Genomic DNA, 27,400 nt, shown 5'->3' on the forward strand with positions numbered 1-27,400 from the left:
TTGTGCTGGTTGGATTACATTTAGGAAAATATTGCAATTATGAGGATCCTGATGTGTGTGATGCATTTTTCATCATTCACAGTTGTGCATAGTTCCACCACTCTGGGAACATGGACAAAAGGGTCCAAATGATCCACCCTAAGGTGCCAGAGACTCTAAAGCACATGCACAAGAACTCGTGATGATTTTCGACAAATCCACACTAATCACCATCGGCAGTAAGGGACAGTCACCCATTGACAGCGAATCTTTGCCTGCCCAAAGGTGCTCCTAGCCTTTGGTGGTCGAAGAAGATCCCGCGAAAGGCGTAAGAGGGACAGATGATTTCACCAAGTCCACCACCAGGATCTCAAGCTTGGCAAGCTATTGCATAACCAAAGGCAACAATTCCTCTCGCAATCCCCCTAGCAGTAGGCATAGGCTCATCTAGGCGAACCCCTTGTTGTGCTGATTCCTGGACGGTATGGACCAGACCCCTCCATGTCTTCGGCCTGCGTGGGGAGAGCGTCTATATTTGTTTGCCAGGTACTCTCTCTCCGGTTGCACCACTCCAATTTCCTTTCGGAAGAACAACGCCTTCAGAAGCCTCCCGTGAACCCCCTAATGCCATCCTCGACACCTCCATCATTAGAGAGGTGGGCAAATAACACTTGTGCCTCTCATCTCTGCGGTGGCATTGAGCCACCAGGGAACTCCCCTAAGACTGACTCCAGAAAAATTGCGCTAACTGAAGCCCTAGGAGTATCTTGCACCTTGGCACAAGCATTCCATTAAAGAGAAGGCGGTTAGCCCACGGTACCCTTGTGACTTCTACAAATGCTTCGCCCTAAGGAGCCAGTGACTCTAAACCACGGGCACAAGAGCTCGTGTTTTCCTACAAATCCACACTAAAAAACATCGGCAGCAAGGGACGGTCACTCATTGACTGCAATCTTGAAATGCCCAAGAGTGCTCCTAAGCCTTTTGGAGGTCGAAGAAGATCGCGCGAAAGCTGCGTACGAGCGACAGATGATTCCTCCAAGTCCACCACGAGGATCACAGTCTTGCCAGGCAGCTGCATCACCTCGCAGCCAGATTCGCGAACCCCCTCACAGCAGCCATAGTCTTGGCGAGCACCTCATTGGCCAGATTCGCGTCGGTATGGAACAGAACCCCCCGTGTCCTGGGCCTGCGTGGGGTGAGCGTTTATATCTATTTGCCAGACAATCTCTCTCTCGCCGAACCACTCCAATTTACTTTCTGAAGAACAACACTTCCAGAAGCCTCACGTGGACCCCCTGATGCCATCCTCGAGAGCTCCGTTATCGGTGAGAAGGGCAAACAACGATTGTACCTCTCATCTTTGCAGTGGGATCGAGCCACCAAGCAACTCCCCAAGGACTATCACCATAAAAAATGTGCTAACTGGAGCCCTCACTGCTTCTTGCTCCTTGGCCAGGCATTCTCTTTCAGAAAGGCCGCTTAACCCACAGTACCCTAGCAACTTCTCCAAAGGAGCTAATGACTCTCAACCATGGGCACAAGAACTCGTGGTGATTTTCGAAAAATCCACACTAATCACCTTGGCCTACGTGGGACGAGCATCTATATCTATTTGCCAGGCACACTCCTCTGCCCGACAACTCTAATTTACTTTCAAAAGAACGCCTCCATAAGCCTCAAGGGGACCCCCTGATGCCATCCTCGACACCTCCATTATCGATAAGGTGGGCAAACAACGAATGTGCCTCTCCTCTATGCAGTGGGATCCAGCCACCAAGCAACTCCCCAGAGACTGACTCCAGAAAAAATACTTTAACTGGAGCCCCAGCAGCTTCCTGCTCCTTCTCCAAGCATTCCCTTACAAAAAGGCCGCCTAGCTCACGATACCCTAGCGACTTCTCCAAATTCTCCGCCCTAAGGTGCCAGAGACTCTAAACCACGTGCACAAGAACTCGTGGTGATTTATAACAAATCCACACTAGTCACCATCTGTAGCAAAGGACGGTCACCCATTGACAGCGATCTTGACAAGCCCAAGGGTGCTCCTAAGCCTTTAGAGGTCGAAGAAGATCCCACGAAAGGTGTGTACGAGCGACAGATGATTCCTCCAAGTCCACCACGAGGATCTCAAGGTTGCCAGGCTGTTGCATCACCAGAGGCAACACTTACTCTCGCGATCCCCCAGCAGCCGGAATAGGCCGATCTAGTCGAACTCCTCGTTGTGTTGATTCATTGGCTGTATGGCCTAGACCCCTCCATGTCTAGGCCTGCGTGCATATCTAATTGCCAGGCACACTCCCTCCTGCTGGACCGCTCCAATTTCCTTACGAAAGAATGCCACCAAAATCCTCTCGTGGACCCCCTAATGCCATCCCTGACACCTCCACTATCGATAAGGTGGGCAAACAACGCTTGTGCCTCTCATCTGGCGGTGGGATCGAGCCACAAAGTAACTCCCCAATACTGACTCCAGAAAAAATGCATTAACTGTAGCCCTAGCGGCTTCCTACTCCTTGGCCAAGCATTCCCTTTCAAAAAGGCCACTTAACCCATAGTACCCTAGCGACTTCTCCAAATGCTCTGCCTTAAGGAGCCAGTGACTCTCAACCATGGGTAGAAGAACTCGTGGTGATTTCTGACAAATCCACACTGATCACCATCGGCAGCAGGGGACGGTCACTAACTAGAGCCCTAGCGGCTTCCTACTCGTTGGCAAAGCATTCCCTTTTAGAAAGGCCGCTTAGCCCACGGTACGCTAGCGACTTCTCCAAATGCTCCGCTCTAAGGAGCCAGTGACTCTAAACCACGAAAACAAGAACTCGTGGTGTTTTAGAACAAAACCAAACCAATCACCATCGGCAACAAAGGACGGTCACCCATTGATTGCGATCTTGACATACCTGAGGGTGCTCCTAAGCCATTGGAGGTCGAATAAGATCCCCCGAAAGGTGTATACGACGGACAAATGATTCCTCCAAGTCCACAATGACGATCTCAGGCTTGCCTGGCTGCAGCATCACCGGAGGACAAAGCTGCAACACTTCCTCTCGCGATCCCCCCTGCAGCCGCCATGGGCTCATCTTGGCAAACCCCTCGTTGGCCAAATTCGTCGCCAGTGTGGACCAGACCCCTCCGTGTCCTGGGCCTGTGTGGGGCGAGCTTCTATATCTGTATACACGAACTCTCAATCCCGCAGGACCACTTCAATTTCCTTTTGGAAGAACACCTTCAAAAGCCTCTCGTAGACCCCCTGATGCCATCATCGACACCTCCATGATCGGTGAGGTGGGAAAACAACGCTTGTGCCTCTCATTTCTGTGGTGGGATCGAGCCTCAAGGCAACTCCCCAGAGACATGCTCCAGAAAAAAATGCGCTAACTGGAGCCCTAGGAGCATCATCCTCCTTGGCCAAGCATTCCCTTTCGAAAAGGCCTCTTAGCCCACGGTACCGTAGCGACTTGGTCAAGGGGCGGTCACCCATTAACAGCGACCTTGACATGCCCAAGGGTGCTCCTAAGCCTTTAGACGTCGAAGAAGATCCCGCAAAAGGTGCATACGAGGGACAGATTATTCCTTCAAGTCCACCAAGAAGATCTCAAGCTTGCCAGGTTGTTGCATCACGAGAGGCAACACTTCCTCTCTCAATCCCACCAGCAGCTAGCATAAGCTCATCTAGGCGAAGCCCTCGTTGTTCGGATTCGTGGGCGGTATGGACCAAACACCTCCATGTCCTGGGCTTGCGTGGGGCGAGTGTCTATATCTATTTGCCAGGGACTCTCTCTCCTGTCGGACCACCCTAATTTCCATTCGAAAGAACGCCCCCAGAATCCTCTCGTGGACCCCCAATGCCATCCTTGAGACATCCACTCTTGATAAGGTGGGTAAACAACACTTGTGTCTCTCATCTCTGTGGTGGGATCGAGCCACCAAGAAACTCCCCTAAGACGGACTCCAGAAAAAATGCGCTAACTGATGCCCTAGGAGCATCTTGCTCCTTGGCCAAGCATTCCCTTTAAGAAATGGCGCTTAGCTCACGGTATCCTAGCAACTTCTCCAAATGCTTCGCCCTAAGGAACCAGTGACTCTAAACAACGAGCACAAGAGCTTGTGTTTTCCGACAAATCCTCACTAAACACCATCGGTAGCAAGGGACGGTCACCCATTGACTGCGATCTTAAAACGCCCAAGAGTGCTCATAAGCCTTTGGAGGTCGAAGAAGATCGCGCAAAAGCTACGTACAAGGGACAAATGCTTCCTCTAAGTCCACCACCAGGATCTCAGTCTGGCCAGGCTGCTGCATCACCAGAGGACGAAGTTGCAACACTTCCTCTCGCAAACACCCCCCCCCCCCCCCCCGGCAGCAGCCATAATCTTAGCGAACACCTCGTTGTCCAGATTCGTCGTCGGTATGGACCATAACCCTCCGTGTACTAGGCCTGCGTGGGGCGAGCGTTTATATCTGTTTGCCAGGCAATCTCTCTCCCACCGGACCACTCCAATTTCCTTTCAAAAGAACATCCCTTCCAGGGGCCTCATGTGGACCCCCTGATGCCATCCTCAAGACCTCCATTATCGATGAGGAGGGCAAACAACGATTGTATCTCTCATCTTTGCGGTGGGATAAAGCCACTAGGCAACAACTCAGGGACTATCTCCAGAAAAAATGCGCTAACTGGAGCCCTACCAACTTCCTGCTCCTTGGCCAGGCATTCTCTTTCAAAAAGGCCGCTTAGCTCATAGTACCCAAGCGACTTCTCCAAATGCTCCGCCCTAAGGAGCTAATGACTCTAAACCAAGGGCACAAGAACTCGTGGGGATTTCTGAAAAATCCACACTGATCACCATCGGCAGCATGGGACAGCACCCATTGACAGCGATCTTGACATGCCAAAGGGTGCTCCTAAGCCTTTGGAGGTAGAAGAAGATCCCGCGAAAGGTGCGTACAAGGGACAGATGATTCCTCCAGGTCGACCACAAGGATTTCAAGCGTGCCAGGCTGCTGCATCACCAGACGCAACAATTCCTCTCGCGATCCCCCTCATAGCCGCCAGAGGCTCATCTAGGCAAACGCCTCCTTTGGCAAATTCGTCACCGGTATGGACCAGACCTGTAACATTCCCAGCCCGTGAAGGCTGAGTTTGCCACTTTTCTTCTTTGACAACAAAAGTTTTTGCAAAGATCTATAAGGTCTATCAGAGTACTTGATTTTAAAGGATACAATAGATGTATAAAACACTTTAAGAGATTTTATTACAAGCGAAATTAGTAAACATTAAACTTTAGTTGCAGAATATCATATAATTATTATAACTGATATGAAAAGACTTTGAAAGTTAATAATTATTCCCGCCCCCATTCTGGCCTCCTATTCCAGCGTCCTTTCTACCTGAAAACAATAAATAAAACTAAATGAGCCCAAAAGGGCCCTGCAAGTAAAATCCACAACCATAAATAGTTTTACTCCTTGTTCTCAGTTTTGCAAATCGTTTTCACAAATAAATATATACATCTAGCCATAATAATACATGTATGTACGGTTGCATATCCCGTAGCATATACATACTATTATATCTAGTAATAAATCATCATCATAATGCATCATTATAAATCATCATTGTAAATCATCGTTGAAATTATATTATCATTTTCTCATATTAGGGCCCATGTACACTGTTACTCCTGTGTACGAGGGTTGCGGATCCTTGTGACCATGGCACTGAACTGTGGCCTCAGCCATGCCCGACCGTCAATTAACTCTTTCTTGGTGCACTCAACGGTCATGTTGATGGAATACCACCTTCTTGCATAGCCTCCTTCAGTGATTTCACCTCCATTCGAGTATCGGTACCGAACTCCTCTTATCCTTACTTATCTTGGGGCCAAAAATACTCTCCTCCATATATGCGCCCTCATTTCATAAACATTTAACTCATTTCTTGTACTTTTCTTTGTACTTCTTTTGATGCATCTTAGGGCAATATGTATGAGGGTTTATCATCATCATTCTTCTTTCTTATAATCATCATCATTTCTCAACTTTCTTTTCTCAAAATGGAAACTTTTCCAAATATAAACTTATTGTACTTAGAAAGCGTTTAAAGAAATGAAAACTTTCTAAATAATTCTTTTAGAAATCCTTCATGCATGCATGCAACATATCTCCATGACAGGTAAATAAAATAGTCATTTACAGTTTGATACAAGAATGAATAAATAGCATGACATGAAGTAATTTTAGAAGGGGTAGTGAATTTACTTACCTCTAGACTAAAGCTAAAAGTGGTCTGAAGGAATCTAGTTGCTCCAATCTGACTAACACTACTAGTATCTTTTGAAACTAATTTCTCAAGTCCGTTATCTCTCGTGTTCTTTATTTCTTGCAGCGCTTTGTCTCGCCCTTTCTCGCTCTGCTCTGAGTAAACACTCTCAGAAAGAAGAAAAACCGAGTAGAAAGCGGAAGAAGGAAAAATATGTGGAAGAGAAGGGAGGGGAGTGGTAAAATTTGTGAAGGGGAAGAGTTCTATTTATAAGAAAAACCAAATACTATTCTACCTTCCATTTACAATTATACTCTCATTTTACTATTCTACCTACCAACACTATTATACCTACTATTGACTATTGTACATTCCATTTACAATTCTACCATCCTTATACCAATACTATTATACCTACCATTGACTATTCTACCTTCCATTGACTATTCTACATTCCATTTACAATTCTACAATCCTTATACCAATACTATTATACCTACCATTGGCTATTCTACATTTCCTTACTATTCTACCTACCAATACAATTCTTCTTACCATTTACTATCCTATTATTTCACCAATTACCATTCTCTAATTATTACTCTCTGTAACACCATAAATTTCCCAAAAATTATTGGCTAAAATTGATATTAAAATAACATCATCATCAAAATAATCTATTTAAATAACTTTCAAAGGCAACACTTACTCTCGCGATCCCCCCAGCAGCCGGAATAGGCTGATCTAGTCAAACTCCTCGTTGTGCTGATTCGTTGGCGGTATGGACTAGACCCCTCCATGTTTGGTCCTGCGTGGAGCGAGTGTCCATATCTATTTGCCAGGCACATTCTCTCCCGCTGGACCACTCTAAATTCCTTAAATAAGAACGCCACCAAAATCTTCCCGTGGACTCCCTAATGCCATCCCCAACACCTCCACTATCGATAAGGTGGGAAAAACAACGCCTGTCCTCTCATCTCTACAGTGGGATTGAGCCACAAAGCAACTCCCCCAAGACTGACTCCAAAAAAAATGCACTAACTGGTGCCCTAGCAGCTTCCTGCTCCTTGCCAAGCATTCCCTTTCAGAAAGGCCGCTTAGCCCATGGTACCCTAGCGACTTCTCCAAATGCTCCGCCCTAAGGAGCCAGTGACTCTAAACCATAGGCACAAGAACTCGTGATGATTTTTGACAAATCCACACTGATCACCATCAGAAGTAGGGGACGGTCACTAACTAAAGCCCTAGTAGCTTCCTGCTCCTTGGCAAAGCATTCCCTTTTAGAAAGGCCACTTAGCCCACAGTACGCTAGCGACTTCTCCAAATGCTCCGCCCTAAGGAGCCAGTGACTCTACTAAACCACGGGAACAAGAATTCGTGGTGTTTTACAACAAAACCACACCAATCACCATCGGCAACAGGGGACGGTCACCCATTGATTGCGATCTTGACATACGTGAGGGTGCTTCTAAGCCTTTGGAGGTCGAAGAAGATCCCGCAAAAGGTGCGTACGAGGGACAAATGATTCCTCCAAGTCCACAATGAGGATCTCAGTCTTGCCAGGCTGCTGCATTATCGGAGGACGAAGCTGCAGCACTTCCTCTCGTGATCCCCCCCGCAGCCGCCATGGGCTCATCTTGGCGAGCCCCTCATTGGCCAGATCCGTCGTCAGTGTGGACCAAACCCCTCCGTGTCCTGGGCTTGCATGGGGCGAGCGTCTATATCTGTATACAGGAACTCTCTATCCCGCCGGACCACTCCAATTTCCTTTCGGAAGAACACCTCCAAAAGCCTCCCGTGGACCCCCTTATGCCATCCTCGACACCCTCATGATCGGTGAGGTGAGAAAACAACGCATGTGCCTCTCATTTCTGCGGTGGGATCGAGCCCTAAGGCAACTCCCCAGAGACATGCTCCAAAAAAAATGCACTAACTGGAGCCCTAGGAGCATCCTTCACCTTGGCCAAGCATTCCCTCTCGAAAAGGCCGCTTAGCCCATGGTACCGTAGCAACTTGGTCAAGGGACGGTCACCCTTTGACAGCGATCTTGACATGCCCAAGGGTGCTCCTAAGCCTTTGGAGGTCGAAGAAGATCCAACAAAAGGTGCGTACGAGGGACAGATTATTCCTCCAAGTCCACCACGAGGATCTCAAGCTTGCCAAGTTGTTGCATAAGCTCATCTAGGCGAATAATCTCAAGCTCACCAGAGGCAACACTTCTTCTCTCGATCCCACCAGCAACTGGCATAAGCTCATCTAGGCGAACCCCTCGTTGTTTGGATTCGTGGGCGGTATGGACCAAAAACCTCCATGTCCTGGGCCTGCGTGGGGCGAGCGTCTATATCTATTTGCCAGGCACTCTCTCTCCCGCCGTACCACTCCAATTTCCTTTCGAAAGAATGCCTCCAGAATCCTCTTATGGACCCCTAATGCCATCCCTGAGACATCCACTCTTGATAAGGTGGGCAAACAACGCATGTGCCTCTCATCTCTTTGGTGGGATCGAGCCACCAGGCAACTCCCCTAAGACTGACTCCAGAAAAAATGCATTAATTGGAGCCCTAGCAGCTTCTTACTCCTTGGCCAAGCATTCCCTTTCAAAAAGGCCACTTTGCCTAGGGTTCCGTATCGACTTCTCCAAATGCTCCGCCCTAAGGGGCCAGTGACTCTAAAACATGGGCACAAGAACTCGAGGTGGTTTCCGACATATCCACACTCATCACCATCAGCAGCAAGGAACGGTCACCCATTGACAGCGATCTAGACATGCCCAAGGGTTCTCCTAAGCCTTTAGAGGTCAAAGAAGATCCTGCGAAAGGAGCGTATGAGGGACAGATGATTCCTACAAGTCCACCATGAGGATCTTAATCTTGCCAGGCTGCTGCATCACTAATGGCAACACTTCCTCTCGCGATGCCCCCCGCAGCCGCTATAGGCTCATCTAGGCGAACCCCTCGTTGGGCAGATTCGTGACCGGTATCGACAAGACCCCTCCGTGTCCTAGGCCTACGTGGAACGAGTGTCTATATCTATTTGCCAGGCACTCTCTCTCCCGCCGGACCACTCTAATTTTCTTTCGAAAGAACGCATCCAGAAGTCTGTCGTGCACCCCCTAATGCCATCCCCGACACCTCCATTATCGATAAGGTGGGCAAACAACGCTTGTGCCTCTCATCTCTGCTGTAAGAGTGAGCCACCAGGCAACTCCCCCAAATCTGACTCCATAAAAAATGCTCTAACAGGAGCCCTAGCGGCTTCCTGCTCCTTGGCCAAGAATACCCTTTCAGAAAGGCCGCTTATGCCCATGGTACCCTAGCTACATCTCCAAATGCTCCACCCTAAGGAGCCAGTGACTGTAAACCACGGGCACTAGAACTCGTGGTGTTTTTCAACAAATCCACACCGATCACCATCAGCAGCACGGGACGGTCACACATTGACTGTGATCTAAACATGCCCAAGGGTGCTACTAAGCCTTTGGACATCGAAGAAGATCCCGCGAAAGGAGCGTATGAGGGACAGATGATTCCTCCAAGTCTAGCAGGAGGATCTTAAGCTTGCGAGGCTGCCGCATCACTAGAAGACGAAGCTGCAACACTTCCTCTCGTGATCCCCCCGTAGCCGCAATAGGCTCATCTTCGCAAACCCCTCGTTGGCCATATTCGTCGCCGGTATGAACCAAACCTCTCCGTGTCTTGGGCCTGCATTGGGCGAGCGTTTATATCTCTTTGCCAGGCACTCTCTATCCCGCCAAACCACTCTAATTTCCATTCGAAAGAACACCTCCAAAAGCCTCTCGTAGACACCCTGATGCCATCCCGACGGTACCATTATTGGTGAGCTGGGCAAACAACACTTGTGCCTCTCATCTCTGCGGTGGGATCGAGCCACCAGGCAACTTCCCCAAGACTGACTCTAGAAAAAATGTGCTAACTAGAGCGCTAGCGGCTTCCTGCTCCTTGGCCAAGCATTCCCTTTTAGAATGGCCGCTTCGCCCACGGAACCCTAGCGACGTCTCCAAATGCGCGGCTTAAGGAGCCAGTGACTCTAAACCACGTGCACAAGAACTCGTGGCATTTTCCGACAAATCCATACTGATCACCATCGGCAGCAACGAACGGTCACCCATTGACTACGATCTTGACATGCCCAAGAGTACTCCTAAGCCTTTGAAGGTCGAAGAAGATCCCGCGAAAGGTGCGTACGAGGGACAGATGATTCCACCAAGTCTACCATGAGGATCTCAATCTTGCCAGGCTGCTGCATCACCAGTGGCAAGACTTCCTCTCACGATGCCCCTCGTAGCCGCCAAAGGCTCATCTAGGCGAACCACTCGTTGGGCAGATTTGTCGCCAGTATGGACCAGACCCCTCCGTGTCCTAGGCCTACGTGGAGCGAGCGTCTATATCAATTTACCAGGCACTCTCTCTCCCGCCGAACCACTCTAATTTCTTATCGAAAGAACGCATCCAGAAGTCTGTCGTGCACTCCCTAATGTCATCCCTGACACCTCCATTATCGATAAGGTCGGCAAACAACACTTGTGCCTCTCATCTCTGCGGTGGGATCGAGCCCCCAGGCAACACCCCCAAGACTGACTCAAGAAAAAATGAGCTAACTGGAGCCTTAGCGGCTTCCTGCTCCTTGGCCAAGAATACCCTTTCAGAAAGGCCACTTAAGCCCATGGTACCCTAGCTAAATCTCCAAATGCTCTACACTAAGAAGCTAGTGACTCTAAACCACGGGCACTAGAACTTGTGGTGTTTTCCGACAAATCCACACCGATCACCATCGACAGTAGGGAACAGTCACCGATTGACTGCGATCTTGACATGCCCAAGAGTACTCCTAAGCCTTTGAAGGTCCAAGAAGATCCCGCGAAAGGTTCGTACGAGGGACAGATGATTCCACCAAGTCTACCATGAGGATCTCAATCTTGCCAGGCTGCTGCATCACCAGTGGCAACACTTCCTTTCGCGATGCCCCCCATAGCTGCCAACGGCTCATCTAGGCGAACCCCTCGTTGGGCAGATTCGTTGCGGGTATGGACCAGACCCCCTCCGTGTCCTAGGCCTGCGTGGAGAAAGCGCCTATATCAATTTGCCAGGCACTCTCTCCCACCGGACCACTCTAATTTCCTTTCGAAAGAACACCTCCAGAAGCCTCCCGTGGACACCCTGATGCCATACCCGACACTTCCATTATTGGTGAGGTGGCCAAACAACACTTGTGCCTCTCATCTCTACTGTGGGATCGAGCCACTAGGCAACTCCCCCAAGACTAACTCCAGAAAAAATACACTAACTAGAGCCCTAGAGGCTTCTAGCTCCTTGACCAAGCATTCTCTTTCAAAATGGCCGCTTCGCCCACGGTACCCTGGTGACTTCTCCAAATGCGCCCCCTTAAGGAGCCAGTGACTCTAAACCACGTGCATAAGAACTCGTGGCATTTTCCGACAAATCCATACTGATCACCATCGGCAGCAACGAACGGTCACCCATTGACTACGATCTTGACATGCCCAAGAGTACTCCTAAGCCTTTGAAGGTCGAAGAAGATCCCGCGAAAGGTGCGTACGAGGGACAGATGATTCCACCAAGTCTACCATGAGGATCTCAATCTTGCCAGGCTGCTGCATCACCAGTGGCAAGACTTCCTCTCACGATGCCCCTCGTAGCCGCCAAAGGCTCATCTAGGCGAACCACTCGTTGGGCAGATTTGTCGCCAGTATGGACCAGACCCCTCCGTGTCCTAGGCCTACGTGGAGCGAGCGTCTATATCAATTTACCAGGCACTCTCTCTCCCGCCGAACCACTCTAATTTCTTATCGAAAGAACGCATCCAGAAGTCTGTCGTGCACTCCCTAATGTCATCCCTGATACCTCCATTATCGATAAGGTCGGCAAACAACACTTGTGCCTCTCATCTCTGCGGTGGGATTGAGCCCCCAGGCAACACCCCCAAGACTGACTCAAGAAAAAATGAGCTAACTGGAGCCTTAGCGGCTTCCTGCTCCTTGGCCAAGAATACCCTTTCAGAAAGGCCACTTAAGCCCATGGTACCCTAGCTAAATCTCCAAATGCTCTACACTAAGAAGCTAGTGACTCTAAACCACGGGCACTAGAACTTGTGGTGTTTTCCGACAAATCCACACCGATCACCATCGACAGTAGGGAACAGTCACCGATTGACTGCGATCTTGACATGCCCAAGAGTACTCCTAAGCCTTTGAAGGTCCAAGAAGATCCCGCGAAAGGTGCGTACGAGGGACAGATGATTCCACCAAGTCTACCATGAGGATCTCAATCTTGCCAGGCTGCTGCATCACCAGTGGCAACACTTCCTTTCGCGATGCCCCCCATAGCTGCCAAAGGCTCATCTAGGCGAACCCCTCGTTGGGCAGATTCGTTGCGGGTATGGACCAGACCCCCTCCGTGTCCTAGGCCTGCGTGGAGAAAGCGCCTATATCAATTTGCCAGGCACTCTCTCCCACCGGACCACTCTAATTTCCTTTCGAAAGAACACCTCCAGAAGCCTCCCGTGGACACCCTGATGCCATACCCGACACTTCCATTATTGGTGAGGTGGCCAAACAACACTTGTGCCTCTCATCTCTACTGTGGGATCGAGCCACTAGGCAACTCCCCCAAGACTAACTCCAGAAAAAATACACTAACTAGAGCCCTAGAGGCTTCTAGCTCCTTGACCAAGCATTCTCTTTCAAAATGGCCGCTTCGCCCACGGTACCCTGGTGACTTCTCCAAATGCGCCCCCTTAAGGAGCCAGTGACTCTAAACCACGTGCATAAGAACTCGTGGCATTTTCCGACAAATCCATACTGATCACCATCGGCAGCAACGAACGGTCACCCATTGACTACGATCTTGACATGCCCAAGAGTACTCCTAAGCCTTTGAAGGTCGAAGAAGATCCCGCGAAAGGTGCGTACGAGGGACAGATGATTCCACCAAGTCTACCATGAGGATCTCAATCTTGCCAGGCTGCTGCATCACCAGTGGCAAGACTTCCTCTCACGATGCCCCTCGTAGCCGCCAAAGGCTCATCTAGGCGAACCACTCGTTGGGCAGATTTGTCGCCAGTATGGACCAGACCCCTCCGTGTCCTAGGCCTACGTGGAGCGAGCGTCTATATCAATTTACCAGGCACTCTCTCTCCCGCCGAACCACTCTAATTTCTTATCGAAAGAACGCATCCAGAAGTCTGTCGTGCACTCCCTAATGTCATCCCTGACACCTCCATTATCGATAAGGTCGGCAAACAACACTTGTGCCTCTCATCTCTGCGGTGGGATCGAGCCCCCAGGCAACACCCCCAAGACTGACTCAAGAAAAAATGAGCTAACTGGAGCCTTAGCGGCTTCCTGCTCCTTGGCCAAGAATACCCTTTCAGAAAGGCCACTTAAGCCCATGGTACCCTAGCTAAATCTCCAAATGCTCTACACTAAGAAGCTAGTGACTCTAAACCACGGGCACTAGAACTTGTGGTGTTTTCCGACAAATCCACACCGATCACCATCGACAGTAGGGAACAGTCACCGATTGACTGCGATCTTGACATGCCCAAGAGTACTCCTAAGCCTTTGAAGGTCCAAGAAGATCCCGCGAAAGGTGCGTACGAGGGACAGATGATTCCACCAAGTCTACCATGAGGATCTCAATCTTGCCAGGCTGCTGCATCACCAGTGGCAACACTTCCTTTCGCGATGCCCCCCATAGCTGCCAAAGGCTCATCTAGGCGAACCCCTCGTTGGGCAGATTCGTTGCGGGTATGGACCAGACCCCCTCCGTGTCTTAGGCCTGCGTGGAGAAAGCGCCTATATCAATTTGCCAGGCACTCTCTCCCACCGGACCACTCTAATTTCCTTTCGAAAGAACACCTCCAGAAGCCTCCCGTGGACACCCTGATGCCATACCCGACACTTCCATTATTGGTGAGGTGGCCAAACAACACTTGTGCCTCTCATCTCTACTGTGGGATCGAGCCACTAGGCAACTCCCCCAAGACTAACTCCAGAAAAAATACACTAACTAGAGCCCTAGAGGCTTCTAGCTCCTTGACCAAGCATTCTCTTTCAAAATGGCCGCTTCGCCCACGGTACCCTGGTGACTTCTCCAAATGCGCCCCCTTAAGGAGCCAGTGACTCTAAACCACGAGCACAAGAACTCGTGGTGTTTTTCGACAAATCCACACTGATCACCATCGGCGGCAATGGACAGTCACCCATTCATTGCGATCTTGACATTCCCAAGGGTACTCCTAAGCCTTTGAAAGTGTTAGAAGATCCCGCGAAAAGTGCGTACGAGGGACAGATGATTCCTCCAAGTCCACCAGAGGATCTCAGGATTGCCAGGCTACTGCATCACCAGAGGACGAAGCTGCAACACTTCCACTCGCGATCCCCACCGCAGCCGCCATAGGCTCATCTTAGCAAACCCCTCGTTGGCCAGATTCGTCGCCGATATTGACCAGACCCCTCCGTGTCCTGGTCCTGCGTGGGGCAAGCGTCTATATCTGTTTACCAGGCACTCTCTCTCTCACTGGACCACTCCAATTTCCTTTCAGAAGAACAACGCCTCCAGAAGCCTCCTGTGGACCCCCTGATGCCTTCCCCGACACCTCCATTATCGGTGAGGTGGGCAAACAACGTTTGTGCCTCTTATCTCTGCAGTGGGATCAAGCCACCAAGCAACTCCCCCAAGACAGACTCTAGAAAAAATGCACTAACTAGAGCCCTAACAGCTTCCTGCTCCTTGGCCAAGTTATTCCCTTCAAGAAAGCCCGCTTAACCCACGGTATCCTAGTGACTTTTCCAAATGCTTCACCCTAAGGAGCCAGTGACTAAACCACGGGCACAAGTATTGTTTTCTGACAAATCCACACTGATCACCGTCGGCACCAAGGGACGGTCACCCATTGACTGCGATCTTGACATGCCCAAGGGTGCTGCTAATCCTTTGGAGGTCGAAGAAGATCCCGCAAAAGGTGCATAGGAGGGACAATTGAGTCCTCCAAGTCCACTACGAGGATCTCAGGCTTGCCAAGCTGCTGCATCACTAAAGGCAACACTCCCTCTCGCGATCCCCTCTGCAGCCGCCATAGGGCTCATCTAGGCGAACCCCTCGTTGGGCAAATTCGTCGCCAATATGGACCAGACCTCTCCGTGTCCTGGGCTGCGTGGGGCGAGCATCTATATTTGTTTTCTAGGCACTCTCTCTCCCGCCGGTCCACTCCAATTTCCTTTCGGAAGAACAACGCCTCCAAAAGCCTCATGTATCCCCTGATGCCATCCTCGACACCTTCATTATTGGTGAGGTGGGCAAACAATGCTTGTGCCTCTCATCTCGGCGGTGAGATCGAGCCACCTAGCAACTCCCCCAAGATTGACTCCAAAAAAAATGCGCAAACTGGTGCCCTAGCGAGTTCCTACTCCTTGGCCAAGCAATCCCTTTTAGAAAGGCCACTTAGCCCACGGTACCCTAGCAATTTCTCCAAATGCTCCACCCTAAAGAGCCAGTGACTCTAAACCATGGGCACAACCACCAATTTTTTCATGCTTACATTATCTATCAAGTAGTTATCATACTAATTATTTCTCTAAGTAGCAGGAATCCTACCTTCAAGATGTACAAAATGCTAAATCACATACAGTATAGTACACTCTATTGTTAAGGTGCTCTGGCATGAACCCAGGCATGCCAGAGCGATCACGGTATTAAATGGTCATTTTCTAATCACAAAGAAACGTTCAAAATCTAAGTGGCATACACTAAAATCACATATCACCATTCAAATTTCCAAGCGGGCACACTAAATCACATAGAAACATTATTCTGCACATGGGCATTCACTAAAACACACAGAAACACTAAAATTCTTCAAGTGGGGGCATTCACTAAACAAGGTAGTACTTTAGTCATATTCATCAAACGAGCACACTAAATTGCAGAAAACCATTAAAATTCTTCAATCGTACACTCGCTCAATTGCATATAAGCTCTCAAATTCAACTAGGCATTAACAAATCACATAGATGCATTCATTTTCGAAACAGGCATCAACTAAATCAAATAGAAAGTATTCAGATAATCACACAGAAGCTTTCAAATTATAAATTGAATCTGAAATTCATCGACGAAAAGAAAAATTCAATTAGCCCACTAGAGCAAGCTTTGGTATCTACCATCCCCTTAAGCTCCTTAGGCACTTTGGTATGTACCGAAACCATGTTGATAGGTAAACCATCACAAATAGAGAACCAGAAACCCAAAAAACAAAAAGACTAAAAATTCAAAAAAAAAAAAAAAAAAAAAAAAAAAAAGGGAGAGAGAAAGCGTACCAGTTTTGATAACAATTGAGCCCTGAAATTTGAAGCCGGGGTTAGAAGCAAGAGTGATGGTGGCTGCTAGGCTGTTCTGCAATGGCAAAGAATGGGAAACCAGATCTGGTTTTGTAGCTCAAAACTTTCGACAGCTTCCCTTCTTTGTTCGCGCTTGTGATGTTATTTTGAAGCCAACATATCTGGTTGTTTTGGAGCTTCAGCAAAAATGAATCTAGAAAGGGAGACAGTGAAACTGGAAGAAAAACCAAATCTAATTCTTAGGAGCCAAAATTTTTGACAAAATGAGGCGAAGTCAAGCCTTTCCGTTTACTTTAAATGTGGCAAATTTAAAAATTTTCCTGATGTGGCGTTGCCATGTCATTTTGTAAGATTGCCTTTGTAAACTCTTTGTAAGCCTAGCATTTCTCATATTTCATAGGCTAACCAAATAATTCATCAAGACATTAATAATATGTTTCAGGACTGAGGTCCAAGAAAGGTGAGACACACTTTTTAAACCTAGAAAGAAAACTTTGAATTCACAAGAGAAATGGGAAAAAAAGAAATCAACTAAGGTATTTGTTTTATAATTTATTATAGCAAATTTCAGTATACATCTTTGTAGCTATCAATCTTAAATCCTTATTAAGCAAGGTTTTTTTCTTCTTTCATGAAAACTATCAATTTGTAAAAATCCATACTTCATGAAGTTGATGGATGTATTTAGGTTCTCCCAGTAAATGCTATACCAAATTAGACACATTTACAGTTACCTGTCTGATGTTAGATGTATTAAAATCATACAAAGTTTATTTTACACTATCAAATTATTGTTATGAAAGGACTCTTTGTTCTTTATTTTGTAATTGTATCTAGTTGAATGCTTTGTCCATCCTTTCCAAATATCCAAATTGAAGAAGTGTAGCCCTCTTATACTTTCATAGGTCAGCAGCTGACTTTAAAATTTATTATGATGCTATATTTAGAAAGGGACAGTCAGTACCCATTTCCTATTATACATCTAAAGGAGAATTCTGTTTTTCAGGTCTGCTTGCATATTGAAGCAAGAGAGTCTGCCCCGATTATAAGTCCTTTCTCAACAAACATGGTGGAAATGAGATGCTTATGCAGTGGGAAACTCAAATTTTCTAATATTCTAATTGTGGGAAATTCAAATCTAATACAAAATGAGAGGAAGGGAAATGCTTATGCAGTGGCAGAAAGAAAATAACTCAATATATTACACTAACTCAAAGACGGTCATCATATCACACAAATATTGTAACAACCCTGTCCCATATTGGGAAGATGAGAAAAAGCCCACATAAAGTGGGTGGTTTATAAAGATAGTCATGGTACTAAGTCCCACATTGCCTAGTTACTAGGTGAAACTGAACTTTATAACGAATTCTAGGAAAGCTCCAAAATGACTAGTCCTTTTGGAGTAATAGCACAGATGTGGCTAGCGCTTTTCCCTGGGTCGTTACAAATGGTATCAAAGTCACCTAGTAACGCCAGGTCATGTGATAGCACTGCATGACGTGGCCCTGACAAGGACGTCAAGAATTTAAGAGGGGGAGTTTGTAATACCCCGGTCATATATTGGGAAAATGAGAAGAAACCCACATAAAGTGGGTGGTTTATAAAGATAATCATAGGTGCTAAGTCCTACATTGCCTAGTTACTAGGAAAAACTGGACTTTATAACGAATTCTAGGAAAGCTTCAAACTGACTAGTCAATTTGGAGTAATAGCGCAGATGTGACTAGCGCTTTTCCCTAGGTCATTACAAGTGGTATCAAAGTCACCTAGTAATGTTAGGTCATGTGGTAGCACTGCATGACGTGGTCGTGGTTTATGAAAATAGTCATGGGTGTTAAGTCTCACATTGCCTAGTTATTAGGTGAAACTAAGCTTTATAATGAATTCTAGGGAAGCTCCAAATTGACTAGTTCTTTTGGGGTAATAACGCAGATATGGTTTTGGGTCATTACAAATGGTATCAGAGCCACCTAGTAACGCCAGGTCATGTTTACATGGCGTGGCCTTGACGAGGACATCAGGAATTTAAGAGGGGGAGTTTGTAACACCCCCGGTCCCATATTGGGAAGATGAGACGAAGCTCACATAGAATGGGTGGTTTATAAAGACAATCATGGGTGCTAAATCCTACATTGTCTAGTTACTAGGTGAAACTAGGCTTTATAATGAATTCTAGGGAAGCTCCAAATTGACTAGTTCTTTTGGGGTAATAGCGCAGATGTGGCTAGCGCTTTTTTCTGGGTCGTTACAAGTGGTATCAGAGCCACCTAGTAACGCCAGGTCATGTGGTAGCACTGCATGACGTGGCCCTGACGAGGACGTCAGAAATTTAGGCGTGAAGTTTGTAACACCCCGATCCCATATTGGGAAGCTGAGAAGAAGCCCACATAGAGTGGGTGATTTATAAAGATAGTCATGGGTGCTAAGTCTCACATTGTCTAGTTACTAGGTGAAACTGGGTTTTATAATAAATTCTAGGAAAATTCCAAATTGACTAGTCCTCTTGGGGGGGAAAAGCGCTAGCCAATTTGGAGCTTCCCTAGAATTCATTATAAAGCCCAATTTTACCTAGTAACTAGGCAATGTGGGACTTAGCACTCATGACTATCTTTATAAACCACCCACTCTGTGTGTGCTTCTTCTCATCTTCCCAATATGAAACCGGGGGTGTTACAAATGTTACAAACTCCCCCTCTTAAATTCCTGACATCCACGTCAGGGCCACGTCATGCAGACATGACCTGGCATTACTAGATGGCTCTGATACCACTTGTAACGACCCAGAAAAAAGTGTTAGTCAATTTGGAGCTTCCCTAGAATTCATTATAAAGCCTAGTTTCACCTAATAACTAGACAATGTGGGACTTAACACCCATGACTATCTTCATAAACCACCCACTCTATGTGGGCTTCTTCTCATCTTCCCAATATGGGACTGGGTTATTACAAACTCCCCCTCTTAAATTCCTAACGTCCTCGTCAGGGCCACGTCATGCAGTGCTACCACATGACCTGGCGTTCCTAGGTGGCTCTAATACCACTTGTAACGACCCAGAGAAAAGTGCTAGCAACATCTACGCTATTACCCTAAAAAAACTAGTCAATTTGGAGCTTCCCTAGAATTCATTATAAAGCCCAGTTTCTCCTAGTAACTAGGCAATGTAGGACTTAGCACCCATGACTATCTTTATAAATCACTCACTCTATATGGGCTTCTTCTCATCTTCCCAATATGGGACCGGGGTGTTACAGATATTTAATTCACTAGAGAGAGAGAGAGTAAGTTTACAACCAAGTAAATCAACCACTACACTCAAAAGTTTACATAACAACTATGTCAATTGTTTTTGTAGGCTATTTATGTGTCGCTAAGTCACTAAGAGAACGTGATTTTACTAATGTAAATCAGCAAGACTGCCTAGTATCCATAAGATCCACAATATAATTTAACAAAACCCATGAGAGTTTCCCTAAATACTTACAAAGAGAACGTGATTTTACCTATGTAAATCAGCAAGAGTACCTACTATTCATAAGATCCACAATCTACATGACAGTTTCCCAGGTTTTACATTGTAAAAAACTACCTTGCCATATGTTTTTGGAAGTCTTGTGTTTTGTATCCAGAACACCAATCAGTTTTGTTGCCTACTCTAGATCAACTTGCTAAACTTGCCAGTTGAATCATTTGGAAATTACTATGAGAAATGCATCAAACAAAAAGTTGAAAAAATAAGGCACAAGCAAAGTAGGCTACTGTAACGTAGTTATGAAGTTGTTCACATTATCTAAAGCTCACTTCATTCATTCTTCACTCAAAAAGTCAAAACTGACTATCAAATACGATTACTTTATGGAATTAAAATACTACAAGAAGAAACTCACTGGAAGCAGAATGGAGACAGAAGAGCCCTCGGCAAGTACAGGCAGCTCCCTAGTTCTGTTTATAGGTTTTGTTTAATACTTGTATATTTCAATTTATAGGTTTTGTTTTATTCTGGACAAGCAGCTCCCTAATTCCTTCTTCCTACACATATTTCTATGCACTTTTTCCTACTCTTATTCAATTTGTTTCAATTGCTTCTCAATTTTTCAGGTGCCAAAGAAAAATAAATAAATAAAATTTAGGAGTGGTCAGACCTTGTGGAGATACAGCGAAATATATGCAATAATCTTGTTCAGCCAGTCAACCAACAAAAACAGAAACAGAAATATAAGAATATAACGCAACTGTCAAAACAAAATGCAATGAAGACAGATATCTATGATGACAGAATGGAGCGAGTTGCAACCCCATTTTCCCATGAATATTCATATTACAATTTACAAATCTTGTTGCCCCTGGTTATTATAACTTCTCCAGCAACTTGACCTTTTTTTGAATGTAAATCAGAGCACAAGCTAATACCCAATGTGCACTACCCAGATTTGACAGCTATCAAACACATCACGCGCCAACAAGAGAGAGAAGATTGATTGTTTTCATCAATCACCGTTTCAACGTAATAATTGAACATATGAAGTAATTTCATGTTTACAACTTTGTAATTCACAACTTTCTCCACTTTCTTGGCAACCAAACAAGGAATAGAAGTGTAATATAAAGCACTGAATACATACTATACATCTGTGAATCCGACATTTTTAAAAGGTAGCCTAAAACGTTAATCCCAATTTTGAGTATAAAAATAGGGGAGACAAAAGTAGATACCATTAGTAGCGCTTAGAGAGTTGATTATTTGAAACTCGCTTAAACAATAATCTGTATTCAATTAAATAAAACAAACACAATCATTCGGCCTCCAGAGTCTACATTTCATTTCATTTCACTTGCTCGAAACTATAGGCCAATCGTTTCAACATGAACCGCATACGTAAATCCAATTTCTATTACCTTTCCATTTTTCCCAAAATCTCCAGCGATCAATTTGAAAGAAGGGCACAGAGAAAATAAAACCTGGAAGCGGCAGCAGGGCTCGAGGACAGAGCTCTTCCGTTGGTCTTTCCACCCAGGGCCAAATCTCCGGGATTGGCAGCTTCTCCCTGAAGGCCGCCTCCGCCGCCAGGGGACGATTGTAGGCCTCGAACCGAGAGGAGCGAGCCGAGGAGTCGGCGGAGACGGGGTTGGGGTGTTTGCGGGACTTGTCGGGGGCGTGCTGAGAATGGCGTTGGTGGTCTCCATTGGAGAGGGTGAGGGAGAGCAGGAATGAGGAGCGGAGGAGGAGGAATTGGGAACCTTTTTTTTTTTTTTCTTAGAGAGAAAGGCGACGGGGAACTTAATAGAAATTAGGATTTGAATTTTTCTTAGGTAGCCGTTGGGGAACGGGCTTGCAAATTTAAATGCGTCATTTAAAAAAGTTTCAAAAAATATTCGAGAAGTGTATTTGTTTTAAAATCCGATTTTTGGATTTTTTTTTTTTTTTTTTTTTTTTTTAAATGTAACGAGCAATATCCACACTTTAAAACTTTTCCCTTCTAATATAACTGTTTATATTAAAAAAAAAAAAAAAAAAAAAAAAAAAAATCGATAAAAATATAAATTATAATTCCATTATAACAATATTTTAGGAACTTTGATTATAATATGACTCTATTTACCGACATATTGCATTGTACTAAACAATAGAATTAATACATATTCCAAGTTTTATTTAATGTTACAATCAAACTAATGAATATAAAGAGTTATTTCATTTTAACTTCTGTAATAGTTATTATTTCTCCTTAATCGAGTATCAATTTCCTAAGACATGTACTTGACTAGGAGAGTACTATAATTTTTTTCATTTCTTGCTTGGAAATGGAAGATCGAAAGGCTTTTTATTTTTATTTCTTCTTTATCCTTGAGATAATTTGTACATGGCATAATTGGAATCTGACGATTTTTTATTACAATAGCCTCTTTGTTAAAATTACTACTTTCTGCTTCATCTTGTTCAATAGAGATTTTTCCCATTCATCTTCTTGATGGGGAAAAGGAGATATTTTTAGCTTATTTTATGTATTTACCTATCATTAATGAACTACCCCTCCCCCCACCTACTGAGCTTTGTCCATTTATGAATCTATTGTCCAAATAATAGAGATTTTTTCTTCAAACTTGAAGTGATATGGGATTGTGTCCTTACTCTGTTCTTTCGTTGAGTCAGTTAAAACTTAAAAGCCATTGTTCTGGTACTTCTAGCTAGCTAGATCTTTCCATTCTATTCATGTAGGATTGACTTTTGTATCAAAAGATCAATGTTTAAAGACTTCCACAAAAAAAATCTATCTAGATAATTTGTAGTTGTTTGAGGTAATTTTGTCCGTGACATAAATTTCTTTTAAATCAATTGAAAAGAAATTTTTTCTAACCTACTTCAATAAGTCTTAAATGTCATTTCTTACCGATCTAAAGACTTATTGTCATTCTACTACCCAAATAACTTAAACTTTAATTTTTTAGAAATTCAAAGATTGTTAAATGATACTTATCACTTATTAAAATAGTTTAGAGAAAATTTTCTCCAAACTGATATGAAAGAAATTTGTCCGTTTGTGAACTCATACATGATTTTGATTTTTTAATGAATTGATAAGTCATATGAGAACACTCTCAAAGAAAATAAATTCCCTCTCCCCTACCCCGTGGTAGGGAGGAGGGAAAAACGAGCCCTCCCCTCCTCCCCCAACCTGATGTCCCCACCTCCGGTCTCTTTAGACTCGTATTTATCCTTTCTTGCTTAAATTTATTGTCTTTTTGGTTGGGATTTTAGAGATTTCTTATATCGATCTTTCCACCTCTGTTATCCACGCGCCTCTTCTCTACTTTTACCGGTCTAATCTTTTCGACCCTATGGGTCATATCCCAATGGATGTACCACACGCATCTCCTTGGTGCACATGGGCTACACACCATCGCTACCATGGGTCTTTTACAACAGGTCCATAGTCCATCTTTTACGAAGAACCCTTTTGGTCTTACAAATATCTTATATCCGGATTTGAGCTTCAACAAAATCTTGTTTAATAGGGTTTCAAACTCACCGCTCTTAAACGAGATTCCTCAACTATTGTAAACCTTAGTCTTTAAATTGTCTCGAAAGGTAGTAAGGAATTAAGTTATATTATCTGGGGTTCTCTTATAAATACTCTGAATTTTCATCATGGGTTACAACCACTAGCTCTGCTGGCTACAGATCTCTCATGAGAGCTTACTTTCATGTCTACACTCTAGGTTGTTGTGAATTAAAAGAAAAAACTTTTAGCACATGGTAATAAAATTGAAAGAAAAAAAGAAAGATTAAAAATGTCTGGCCTTGATCTAAAAATAGTCAGAGAATAAAGGGTTGTTTCCATATTTTCCCTCAACCAAAACCCAATGTCAAGAGGTCATAGACTCACGGCCATTAGTGAGAAAACAGAACCCAGCGGGAATGATTCAACAAAGTGTAGATGATGACAAAAAAGGGTACTCCAATAATTTGAAAAGGCAGCAAAGGATTGTCATTTCTGCCAGCAAAAACTGAGACTCCTGTCATTCACACTGAAAACCTGAAGTCAGAGCCACTGTTGCTCCCAAAGAAACTTCAGAGCCAAGTAATTGCAGTTGGGACCTACCAGTGAGCAAAGCAATACACTACCTCTCCCCACCACCCATCTCTCCCTAATTGAACTCCCAAACCCCTCTGCAAAACTTTCATCTTTCTGGTGTTCCTTTTACTTGAAGAAAGGATTGATGGTTTCATCAAGAAAAGACTTAAATGGGCTCAAGAATGCTGTCTTTGTGATGGTCTTCTTATCACTCACATTCTTACCTTCCAAATCAGGTAAAAAAAAAACAAAACATAGAAATACCCATTCTTTCTTTCTTTCTTTCTTTTTCCCTAAAACCCATATAAAATATCTCACACAGAGGGTTCTTAATTCTCTTGCAGGTGGGTCAAATTTAGTGAGGGAGAGTGAAGGTGTGAAGCAAATGAAGTTGGTTTTGGGGTCAAGGCCTCCACGGTGTGTTAACAAGTGCTTGAGCTGCCGGCCTTGCATGGCTGCTTTGGTTCCATCTCCACGCCACAGAACTGACTTGAAGCTGAAAGTTTCATCTCATCAGGGAGATGAGAGCTATTATCTTCTCTCATGGAAATGCAAATGTAAAGATAAGTTCTTCCAACCTTGAAACTTCCAAGGTTGATCGAATTTGAGTAGATTATATAGTCAAAATCCTCAACATTAACATGTTAATTTCTGTGATGAATTTGTTATAGATAAATTATCAATGCTTATAATATTATTATTATATAGTCTTTGAAGTGTTATCTACGGAAGTTTCTATTTGCACAGTTGCCTTGGTACAGACTCCCCACGTTCTCATTAATTTAGGGTCTCCTTCTCTCTCTCTCTCTCTCTCCAAAAGAATAACAATTAAATATTCTAGGCTTGGTATATTAAAAACATTACCATTTTTTAAATATTATTCACTTTATTTTAAAAAAAATAAATATCATTCACTTTTTATTATTATTCAAATAAAAAATAAATATAAAATAAATTTTTTTACTTTTCAATATATATCACATTTTCATTTTTCTATACCAATTATTATTAATTTTTTTTTACAAAAAGTGTAAACAGTGGACTACCTTGGTGTTTGACAAACACCACCTCGGTGATGTTTTTAGTGCATGTAAAAAACTTGCATATACCACTTTTAAGGGGAGAGGCTCTTAGTCCATTATAGTAGCCTTGATACCCATAAGACGTGAAGTTCTTTATAGGCGAGATATTTATCGTGTTAATCGTATTAATAGCTAGTCGTTTGGAGATTGACGAGGGCGAGTGGCTTCCGTGCGGAGAAGATTATTGACTTGTTTTTCTTATAAAAATAGTGCGGAGAAGATTATTGACTTGTTTTTCTTATAAAAATAATGGTGATCTAATGGCTTGATTACTTTCCATGAAAGTGTTGCTATCTAGGTATCACAGTTAAGTTCTTTGTTTTTTTTTTTTTTTTAACATATCCACACAAGGGAAAAGAGAAGAGGGATTCGAACTAGTGACATCCGCTTCATAAGACGTGGTACACAGCCGATTGAGCTACTCCTTGGGAACCACGGTTAAGTTCTTGAAAGGACACAAATCTTCTAAACCTGTTTGGAAGAAATTTTCTTCAACCTATTTCAATAAGTGACAAGTGTCATTCAATATCTTTGAGTTTCTCAAAAATTAATATTTAGATTATTAGGTTAATAGAATGACAATAAATGACTCTTGAAAATATTAAAAAACAAATATGTGAAAGATGACACTTATCACCTATTGAAGTAGGTTGAAGAAAATTTTTTCTAAACGGATTTGGAGGAAATTTCTGTCATTATTGAAATTCTTAAAGAACCCACTAAATTAGATGAGTAGACTCGAGATGCCCTAGCTTGAGGTGAATGTACCGTACCAAGAAATATAAAAGATTGGTGTTAAACAATTTTTAATAAATTTTGCTGTTCGAATCCAAAAATTAATTGCAAGAAACGTGAAATTGTATTGGTGCTGTTTTGAGTTGTAGCTATAAATAGACCAACGTAATACACATGCAACATAACATTCTAGGACCAACAATTAATCATATATCCTTATAATGCATGCATTGCCGAACTTCACAACACAATTATTGATGCTTCCGAAGAGTTCGTCTTATAGAATCCTATCCTTTACAAATGGTCAAACTTGCCAAACATTATTTTTGTTCTAAAAAGTTTGTCCACTATATTTAGGTTTAATTTTTAATATTTTTATGAGAAAAAAAAAAGAAAGTAAAATTAAATACGCCACCGCTCCTAAAAGAGAGAATAAATAAAAATCATAATAATAAAAAGACAATATAAATATCACTTTTAAAAAATAAAAAATAAAAATTCCACAACGCAAAGGGTTAGCAAAACGGCTATCGGTCTTCCTCATTTTATAGAAAAATGGGCAATATATATTGCTTACCAGCTATATATAGCAAATAAGTGTGGATTAAAGCACCATTATTCAGCTAGAAATTTATAAAGAAACAACGAGACACTGGGGTGAAAATGCAGGTGAATAATAACTGCTTGCATTTGCTATCCGCACTTATCCGCATATACGGATGCGAATAGCGATTTTAGGGTATGCGGATCATCTCAGCATTCCTTTATATATATATTATATTTAATATTTTTTAATTTATGTGTGTAGATTTTATTTTTAGGAAACTCTTCTGATTTATTCTAATTTAATTGCCCTATATGTTCTTCCTTCATCATTATTATTATTTTTTAGAATGTTTTTTCTCGTCACCAACTATAAAAATACTAGAAGCTAAATATTAAATAATATATGTGATGAAAATTTCTTGGCAAAATGATTAGGAAGTGTGATTTGAACAATAGTGTTCAGCTATAATTTTTTTATTTTTTGTGTATTTACTAGAAGAAATAATTAGTAAATTACAACTTCTCAAGGTTAAAACACTCATTACCTCAAATGCGAGATAGCAGATAATATCTGCACTTATTATCTGCATTAACCGCGCAAATGCGGATAATAATCGCATGATGCAGATGCGGTTGCAGATATCAAAAACCATTATTTACATTTTACGGATGTAAATGCAGATATTGCTATTACCCTCATCCACAATTTCTCCCCTATGAGATGCACTGAAATTCTTAAGGAGAAGTTCGGTAGGGCGCCTCCTATATATATGAAAACATGTTACAAAGCATAGATATAAATATAAAAGCAGTAAGTAAAATATTTAGAAAATATGTACTTACAA

At 43.8% G+C, this 27,400-nt stretch overlaps 1 protein-coding gene and 1 long non-coding RNA gene across 2 annotated transcripts in view; one reads left to right on the top strand and one right to left on the bottom strand.

Moving 5' to 3' along the window:
• The window catches only part of LOC148583023 (uncharacterized), a 31,781-nt gene extending 9,941 nt beyond the window's left edge, over positions 1-21,840 (bottom strand). The window contains exons 1-2 of the long non-coding RNA XR_015909505.1: positions 21,578-21,840; positions 16,597-16,778 (exon numbers count right to left, since the gene is read on the bottom strand). This is a non-coding gene — a long non-coding RNA (uncharacterized LOC148583023). The remainder of the gene's footprint in view (positions 1-16,596; positions 16,779-21,577) is intronic.
• A 1,451-nt stretch (positions 21,841-23,291) lies between these two features.
• On the top strand, positions 23,292-24,895 carry LOC132166505 (EPIDERMAL PATTERNING FACTOR-like protein 8). Its single transcript, XM_059577329.2, has 2 exons — positions 23,292-24,428; positions 24,537-24,895. Exons 1-2 carry the CDS (start codon positions 24,338-24,340, stop codon positions 24,773-24,775), a joined length of 330 nt encoding a protein of 109 aa, XP_059433312.2. The 5' UTR covers positions 23,292-24,337; the 3' UTR covers positions 24,776-24,895.
• The last annotated feature ends 2,505 nt before the right edge of the window (positions 24,896-27,400 follow it).

The sequence above is a fragment of the Corylus avellana genome, chromosome 11 (assembly GCF_965113065.1).
Source record: "Corylus avellana chromosome 11, dhCorAvel1.hap1.2, whole genome shotgun sequence".
NCBI classification, from domain to species: Eukaryota; Viridiplantae; Streptophyta; class Magnoliopsida; order Fagales; family Betulaceae; genus Corylus; species Corylus avellana.